The 9,856-nt window shown below is 40.4% G+C and overlaps 1 protein-coding gene across 1 annotated transcript; it reads left to right on the top strand.

Annotated features, from left to right (window-relative positions):
* The first annotated feature begins 288 nt into the window (after window positions 1-288).
* LOC125652421 (uncharacterized) lies at window positions 289-9,856 on the top strand. Its single transcript, XM_048881618.2, has 2 exons — window positions 289-408; window positions 7,326-9,856. Exons 1-2 carry the CDS (start codon window positions 311-313, stop codon window positions 7,627-7,629), a joined length of 402 nt encoding a protein of 133 aa, XP_048737575.2. The 5' UTR covers window positions 289-310; the 3' UTR covers window positions 7,630-9,856.

Genomic DNA, 9,856 nt, shown 5'->3' with positions numbered 1-9,856 from the left:
TTATATGTTTATGTATTAGAGTGAATAAGACGTTAATGATACCAAAACAGAATCTTTGGTGAAAATCTAAATAACACATTATACAGGGATTCGCTTCTGGCCTTCTAACCTCATCCACAGGCGCGCTTCCGGCGAAGAAATGCATCGATTTGATGTAATTCTTGCGCCGATCCACGTCCAAGTCTTCTTACCGGTTACGGAAAAAGACGAGCGCGTGAACCGATTGAGGCAGTTGCTTCTTCAACATATTAAAATTTATTTCATCAGATTGAAAAGGTGTTCACATCCAGACTGTAAAGACGTAGTGAAGATGTTGGACTCGCACATGGTATATGCGCATGGGGCAGCAAGGGGGCCTGACCTCCACCAACAGGTTATAAAGGCCCAAAAGGAGAAAAAAGAGAAGAGGTAAATGATTATTAAGATTTTTTTTTATCCTAGTTAACGATATACAGAGTGGTGCCTCTTAGTGGGTGCCTGTACACTAGATGGGTACTTCTATGTGGTCACCTGAATGTTAGTACTTGTAAGTAAATATCTGTACGTGGGCACACATGTATGGGTACCTGTATGTGGGTAAAACCCTAACCGTAACCTTATATATAGGTAACCACATGTATCCACATACAGGTACATGTATGTGTGCTAACCCTAACCCCCGGAGGACCCTTCGATAACCCCTCGAAGGGCAGGCCCCCACAAGGGACAAGGGTTGATTGAGGTCACCTCCTAAGAATGGAAAAGCCATGGTAGGGCCTTAGCCCCAAAAGGGCCCGATGGGAAAAGAGAGTAGCAAAAAATTTTCATACTGGAAGAGTCCGGTCTGGCCCATCAAGTAGCGCTCAAGGTTGGCTCCAGCCCTGATTACCCATGATCCGAAGGGGGCAAGTTGGCCCCATAGGTGTCCAGGGCGATCCCATGGAAAGACCCTCCTCAAATTTGGGTCAACTCATCCATAAAAAGGGGCGAAAAGGGCCAAAAGTGGATCACTTTTAGGGCTCGTATCTTGGTACCGGAAGTATTTAGGGACCCGTCTTTTTAACACAGACCCCCGGGGGCCCTTTGATGACCCCCTCCGAAGAGCAAGCCCGAACAAAGGGCAAGAGTTGATTCGGGCCAACTCGGTAAAATGGTAAAGTCATGGCAGAGTCTTTGCTCCTTAGCCCCAAACAGGCCTTTCACCTATTTCATATAGATCTGTTAATTTCTCATACTATGGATCGTAAACTTCACCTCAGTTTTCATTGGTTCTGTTTCAGTCTTTCTTTCCCGTTGTATCACTTCGGGTTCAACACTAATCCGCAGGGTGTCAGTAAATGTACGAACTTTCAAATAAACTCATCCCAAATCCTTTATACACATCGGATTCGTTCGCTTTAAAAGTTGATGTGATACATAATACATACACTGTACATGTTTTATACCAGGTTTATATCTAAACTAGAAAACTGACACGGTCAGCAAGAGCCCCGCTGAGGGTTATTAGATGAAAGCGACTGTTCGTCTGTATTTGATATAGCATTGTTTGGGGCTGGTATATGTGTTAGAATTAATAATACTCAAAGATACATTGGAATGTAAATTTGTGAAAAATTAATCATGAAGCATATTTATGAGAGACTGATGCAAATAAATTTTTTTCCGTGTTTCGAAGTATAGCGGAAAAATATTGTATAAACGGGTTTTTAGTCATGTGATGTATGTTATTCGTGGGCTTATAATTTTCAGCCAATGAAAATGCTTGTGATGCATAGTGTTCGATTGTGTGTATGAGGAGGTCATTATCTAGCCGCCTTTCGAGCTGTGAACTCAAATTATGGACGCCGAGCATGAAATACGCGCAGAATTGCAGCACGATAATTCCAACTTTTCAGTGGACAGAAGAGACCTTCAATGAACCATCCACATTGAAGTTCAAAATGCTTTAACAACGTCTCAAAGTACCATGATGACTCAGTCTGATTAAAACCAGCCCCCCTTCTCCTATCGTCGACGATAGGAGAAGGGGGGCTGGTTTTAATCACACTGCATGATGACTGAAATGAGAAACATTATTGTCAGCGAAGTCGGTCGTTTACACACCTTTAACGAAAAGTTGGCGGAAACTCAGCTAAAGAAAAGATCCATCGTTTTCAGCCCTATGGATCAGGACGCAACGACGATGTTAATCCATGTCGGGCTTCAGGTCTGGGAAGTGCTTCGGATGCGGGCAGAAAGGCCACTGAAAGAAGGAGTGCCCAGACGAGAAGCAAAATAAGATGAGTAAATTTTTATTTAGGTCTGACTCAGTTTATTTGAGCAATGTAGAATTGACAGGTGTTCAGGTAAATTTCTCGAGTGGTAATCACTCAAGCGAGAAAAGCCATTCACTGAATAGTGATAATAAATATTTTGTTCACTCTACTTTGAATGAAGTTAAATCGCCTGTATGGCGGTTAAATGGTCATTTGATCGCATGGGAGAATATAGGTACCACTGATTACATAAAAGAAGTAATTAACAAGAGATGTTTGTAAAACACATATGCCCCCCCCCCCCCCATGGTGCAAAATTGAAAAGGGTTATACACACACACATCATTTAATTAAGAGTAGTATCATCAATTCAAAATATTGAGCAGACAATATTTTCCTATGTCAAGAGTGGGTTGACCATGTGACCTAAAAATCAATAGGGGTCATCAACTCATGAAGATGTACCAGTGTACCAAGTTTGATGTCTGTCAAGCAAAGGGTTCTCAAGATATTGAACGGACAGTATATTCCTGTCTAGTGTGACCCTTGACCTTTGACCATGTGACCTCAAAATCAATAGTGGTCGTCTTCTCCTGAAGTCGTATCAGTGTACCAAGTCTGATGTCTGTCAAGAAGGGTTCTCAAGATACTGAGCAGACAGTATATTCCCATGTCAAGTTTGACCCTTGACCTTTGACCATGTGACCTCAAAATCAATAGTGGTCGTCTTCTCCTGAAGTCGTATCAGTGTACAAAGTTTGATGTCTGTCAAGAAAAGGGTTCTCAAGATACTGAACAGACAGTATATTCCCATGTCAAGTTTGACCCTTGACCTTTGACCATGTGACCTCAAAATCAATAGGGGTCATCTTCTCTTGAAGATGTACCAGTGTATCAAGTTTGATGTCTGTCACGCAAAGGGTTCTCGAGATATTTGACGGACAGTATATTCCTATGTCCAGTTTGACCCTTGACCTTTGACCTCAAAATCAATGGGGGTCATCTTCTTCTGAAGATGTACTGGCGTACCAAGTTTGATGTCTGTCAAGCAAAGGGTTCTCTAGACATTGAATGGTCAGTATATTCCTATGCCCAGTTTGACCCTTGACCATATGACCTCAAAATCAATAGGGGTCATCTACTCCTTAGGATGTACCAGTGTGCCAAGTTTGATGTCTTTCAAGCAAAGGGTTCTCAAGATATTGAGCGGACATTATATTCCTATGTCCAGAGTAGATTGACCCTTGACCTTTTGACCTGAAAAACAATAAGGATCCTCTTCTACTCGTAACTAACCCACATATGAAATATCATTATCATCAAGTGAATGGTTCTCAAGATATTGAGCGGACAACACATGGTCTACAGACCGACCGACAGGTGCAAAACAATATGCCCCCTCTTTTTCAAAGGGGGGCATAAAAATGGTTATAAATTACCGTTCAAGACGGATCCTAAGCCTATTTCATTGAAAAACAATAAGTCAACAATTGAAAATCATTCTTTTGTGACTGCCGATATCTCGACTTTATTGGTCAAAGGTTGTATATCTATGGTTAGTGAAAACCATTGGTTGTAAACCCCTTGACAGTGGCTCTTAACAAAGCAGGTAAGCCAAGGCTAGTCCTAGATTGTAGACACATCAACAAGCAATTGGTTCAATTTAAGTTTAAATATAAAATAGCGAAGTTGCCAAGACTATTTTCGAAGTGGGAGATTATTTATTGTCATTTGATTTAAAGTCTGCCTATCATCACGTGATGATTTGTCTTGATTTCTTTACTTTTTGGGGTTTTCAATGGGAAGGCAAGTATTACGTTTTTCGTGTTTTGCCATTTGGCTTAGCAACAGCAGGTTACATTTTTTCTAAGATTATCAAAGAAGTGGTTAAACTTTGGAGGTCACAGGGTCATAAAGTTATTATGTATCTTGATGATGGGTTGGCAGGTGCAACAAGTCAAGAACAAGCTAAATATTTAAGTGAAGTAATTCGATTCGATTTGGACAGACTGGGCTTTTTGATAGCAGAAGAAAAATATCTGTGGGAGCCTTGTTTTGTCATTACTTGGCTCGGTTTAGTATGGGATATGAAAGAGGGTGTTCTGAGATTAAGCCAGGCAAGGTTAGACAAATTATGCACTTATCTTCAAAACCTGTTGACGCATTTGCTGGAAGAAAATAGAGTTATAAGCAGAAAGTTTTCTGCTGCTATAGTGGGTCAGTTGATATTGGCGCAAGGTGTTTTAGGGGGATGTTGTTAGATTGTGCACTAGGTATGTTTATCAATGCATTAATGAAAGGGCCTCATGGAAGGCACCGGTGTATGTAACTAAGGAAGTTGAGAGTGAAATTAGCTTTTGGGCAGAGAATGTGGGAAAATTCAATCAGATTGGTCATAGATTTAATCAGTTGACTGAGAAAAAAGTTGCAGACATTAAAATGTTTTGCGATGCCTCAGATGTAGGCTTTGGTGGGTATTTGGTTTCTGATGAGCATTTGCATATTGAATCGGTCATGTATGACAGTTAAGACGCAGAAGAAGCGTCATGTAGTTCCACATGGAGGGAACTGGAAGCGGTGAATAGGGTAATGTGTCAATTGCTTTGAATGACGTTAATAGCGAGATTATTAACAAATGCCAGTGTAATAACATTTCCTTAGAAGCAAGGTGGATACCAAGGTAAGAAAATATTGTAGCTGATAGATAAGAAGAAAGCCTGATTGTGATGATTGGGGGATTCAATGGTGGGTGTTTGAATCACTAGATAAGTTGTGGGGACCGCATACCTGCGATAGGTTTGCAAGTAAGTACAATAGGAAATGTGACATATTCAATTCAAAATACTGGTGCAAAGAAAGCAGTGGTGTAGATGCTTTTAAGCAGGTATGGTCATTTGACTACAAATGGTTCGTACCACCTCCGACTTTAATAGTTTCAGACAAGTAAAAAGGCTAAGAAAGAAAAAGCTTTAGGTACAATGGTGCTGCCAGAATGGAAATCTGCACCGTTCTGGCCATCTATTTGCGATAGATTTGGTTTTTAAAAATTTGTAAAGTTTCACAAATATTTCATAGGTAATGTGACTCACAAAGGCAGAGGAAATAATGGCATTTTTGGTCGACCAAATAGAAATCTAAGATTTTTGGCAATCAGAATAGAATTTTAATTTGTATTTTTCTTACAGGATTGAACATTGAGCGAAATATTCAGGATATGGTGAAATATAGCGGGGTTACAGATTTTTTACATGGTTTATCAGACAGGATGGCACATTTCTTGTTAGCTTCGAAAAGTGACAGCACCAGCAAATCTTATTTCAACGGATTCAGAAGGTGGGAACAGTTCATTCACCGACAGTCATGATTCCATTCCAGCGCATCCGGTTCACGTGGCATTGTACTTAACTCATCTATTGGATTCTGGTGCTACTCGCTCTACTGTTAATTTAGCTGTTTATTCTATTAAGTGGGCACATAATGTCAACGGGCTGGTTGATTCAACTGAGAACGCTTTCGTAAATTTTTTTTTTTACAAGAATCCGCAAGACGTATCACGTGTCCACAGAAGAAAAGGAAGGACCCTGTATCCCCGAAAATGTTGATTAAACTGTGTGAGAGGTTCAAAGACTGTAATGATTTACTTGTTATCAGAGATTTGTGTATGATTTTGATTTGTTTTTCCGGTTTCTTGCGTTACGATGAATTAAGTTCTTTATTTTGTAATGATGTGATATTTTTCGATGGTTACATTGCTTTGCGTATTCGCAAGAGCAAAACAGACCAATATAGAGATGGTGATACAATTTTCATCTCTAAAGGCTCTACAATAGCGTGTCCTGTTCTTATGCTTCAAAGATATATCAATTTAGCAGACATTTGTTTGGATTCCGATCATTTTTTGTTCAAATCTGTATTTAGGACAAAAACAAATGCAAACTAATTTACAAAAACAAAAAGCTAAGCTTTACTGGTGCAAGAGAAAGCATAATTTCTAAGTTGAAATTGGTTGGTGGTGACTTGAATTTAGGCTTGCATTCCATGCGTGCTGGGGGGGAGCCACGACAGTTGCCAATGCTTCAGATCGTGTTAGTGATAGATGCTGGAAAAGGCATGGACGATGGAAAAGCGAAACTAGCAAAGATGGTTATGTTGTGGATTCAGTTGAAAATAGGTTAGAGGTCACCAAACATTTGGGCATCTAAGTACCATTGGTTATTTTCATTAATTTGTAATTATGTATGTATATCTGTATATGAAAATGGCCACATTATGACCTCTGGGTCGAGGCCTCTGCTGGTGGACTGTTAGTCTCCGAGGGTCTCTACAGCCCAGTAGCTAAGTACTTCGTTACTAGCTTGAAAATACGGATGTATATTTAATTGCTGTTATAAAATTTAGAAATTCATTTCAAAATTAAGGATTATCTCCCTCATGCATAGCTCTTATCCTTGGACGAATTTGGCTCCACTTTTTTGGCACGCTGTTTTTGGCTATATTTAGCTCTAAAACTTCATAGTTATTTCGGATTTCAAACATTTCGGTTGAGCATCACTGAAGAGACATTATTGATACCGTATAAGTTTTACATGTAATTATAGTGGTTTTCTTTATTGTAACTTAAACATACGGTACCCCCTATCTTTGTATTTTTCTTCATTTTTCAGTATGATTTTTTTTCTTTATTGATATTTTTCATGGCAAGTTAATGATTTTGAAATACATATACATTAGTATGAAGTATATTAAACGGTGGATTCTGTGGATGGATACCCGCTCTCTATGTAATTTCTGCTTCCCTTGTTCATGATAAACCTTTTACTTTGCAAAATGCTGGCCTCCTCATATCATTGCATACAATATTTTCCGTTCCGTCTTCCATTTCATTTTCCGTTCCGCGTTTTAGCAACACCTTACATGAACAGAATGTTACATAATTTCAGAGATCTTTATTCAGTTTACTTGTTCACTGAGTAAAATTTGATATAAACGATTTTTAAAAAATTGCATATATGAAGGTATCAAAATAATTTGTATATGATCATTTTGTTTAACCCCAATTGTTAACCTATGCATTGTATGTTTTGTTTACAGGATGGCACACCAGACCCAACAGCCTCCTAACAGCAAAACCAACGGGGCTTGTTGCACTTCAATAAGCTGGTACTCGCCATACTCAAGGAAGAAAAGACCGTTTCACGTCAGGTACAGCTGGTACAGGAGAAGGCCCCTCTCTAAGTGTCAATGCACAACCTACAAGAGAACCAGCGGTCGTCTCACCACCCTATGGCAGCGGTCCCAAACCAGTGAGATTACCACTTCTCACTTCCTGAAAGCTGTCGGTAACCTGTATGCACCGACCTTTCCAACACCACGTACTGACAGCAACAGTGACTAAACTGTGACTTGTGCAATGTTTTATGATAGTGCTTCATACTGTTTATGACGATCAAACGTTAAGATTAAATGCTCACTTTATACCGACCCGTCGGAATACTGGGCGGTCACCGTATCCCCCCCCCAAAAAAACCCCGTGGAGATCCGGATTAGAATAGGTCCTCAGTACCCCTCGCTTGCCATAAGAGGCTACTAAATGGGATGGTCATTCGAACGAGACCAAATAACCCGAGGCCCCGTGTCCTAAATTTGCAGCCCTTCACCGGCAATGATGACGTCTCCAACAGGGTCGTCGGCAATTATTTGGCATTGGGAGACGAACTGGATCGAAGGGGAGGGGGGTCTATTGATTGAGGTTTTAAGCCGTTTTACGGCGGTTAACTAATTAAATTATGTTTGGTTGTGAATGTTTGAGTTTCCCTGACGACCCCCAGTGAGCCTACTCTTTTTCGAACATCAGGAACACGATATATTGCGTGCCAAGGGGGTTGTGATCCTTGACACGGGGCACCCTTTAACGTCCCATCCGACGGCATTTCAAAATTCTATGGTCGTTATAACGATCTAGTTTGCCAATACAACCTATCATTGGGTTAAATGTTGTCCGACTTGTTTCATTCCGATTGTTAGGCCGTTCTTGGCACACTGATTTTGACTATGGATAACTCCGTTTACCTGATAAAGATAAAAGGTTCACGGCGGGTGTGAGCGGTCGACAGGGGATGCTTACTCCTCCTAGGAACCTGATCTCACCTCTGGTATATTCAGGGGTCCGTATTTACCCAGCGCTCCATTTTGTATTGCTTGTGGGAATTGTGATTGATGGATTGTATATTGTTTAACGTCTCTGTCGAGAATATTTCACTCATATGGAGACGTCATCACTGCCGGTGAAGGGCTGCAAAATTTAGGCCTATGCTCAGCGCTTACGACCTTTGAGCAGGGAGGAATCTGTATCGTGCCACACCTGCTGTGACAGTTTTTTGTGGGCTCATCCGAAGGACCGCCCCATTTAGTCGCCTTTTAAGACAAGCAAGGGGTACTGAGAACCCATTCTAACTTGGATCCTACAGGAGTTGTGAGATTGATCAATATTCGTTATCATCACCTTTCGTAAGTCTAAATGTGTGGTACTTAACGTACAGCTGGTAGCGTCTCAATATTTATTAAATTTTCTCCACAAGGTCAAACTACTCTAGACTTCGGACCCGATTTTGCAAGCAAATGAAAAAAGCTGATCTAAAGATCACCCAGAAGCTTTGAGGTGAAAAAGCCTGCATTCTCAGCATTTCCTGTCACTTCTTTTTCACTTTCACATATACTTTCTTCGTTCTTACATGTTTTCTCTACCCTTAGATTATTACAGCAATAATAATCAATATCATTGATTGTTTCTTGCTTAACGTTTTCACTCATATTGAGACGTCACCAAGACCGGTGAAGGGCCTATGCTCGTCGCTAACGGCCACTGAGCAGTGAGGGTACTTTAACGTGCCACACCTACTGTGAATAAGACTTTAAAAATATTAGGGAGACGATTTTCGGTTCCTGCGAGAAGGTACTGATAATCATCATTCACCTTTTCTCCAACCACTCCCACCTCCATGGGGTTTTGATACCTTTATCGACTTCTTGAACACTTTTATTATCCAACCCAGGTCGTAGAATTTTGGCATCCATGACGGATTTTTACGACTAACACTCAGTTAAACTACCAACAATTGGTTAAACATAACTACTAGCTTCCAAGAATCAGTGAAATAGCGTGTTACGTCCAATGATGAAAGATAGTATAAATGGATCCAAAATAGAGATGATCATAAGCGGTCTGAATATGAAAGACGAAGATAACGATTGATTGATGTTTTCCGTCACACTCAACAATTTTTCAGTTATCTGGTGCGCCCAGTTTTTTTTATTGGTGGAAGAGAGAACCCAGATACAATGTACCTGGGAAGAGACCACCGACCTTCCGAAAGTAAAATGGGAAACTTTCTCACTGTACCGGCGAGAGCGGGATTCGAACCCACGCCGACAGAGGTGAGAGGACGTGATTTTGAGCGCGAGGCCCGAACAGTGATCAATCTTAGAACTCCTATAATCAATACAAAAGAAAAAAAGAGTTGGGGAAACACGGACCCCTGGATATATACATTACTTAAATTATGAGCATTTATTTATAAAGCATAAAATAACCTGATAACAGTCATTTTCAATGATCACCTTTG

This window comes from Ostrea edulis, chromosome 5, assembly GCF_947568905.1.
Source record: "Ostrea edulis chromosome 5, xbOstEdul1.1, whole genome shotgun sequence".
NCBI classification, from domain to species: Eukaryota; Metazoa; Mollusca; class Bivalvia; order Ostreida; family Ostreidae; genus Ostrea; species Ostrea edulis.
This window is presented reverse-complemented; position numbering and strand designations above follow the sequence as displayed.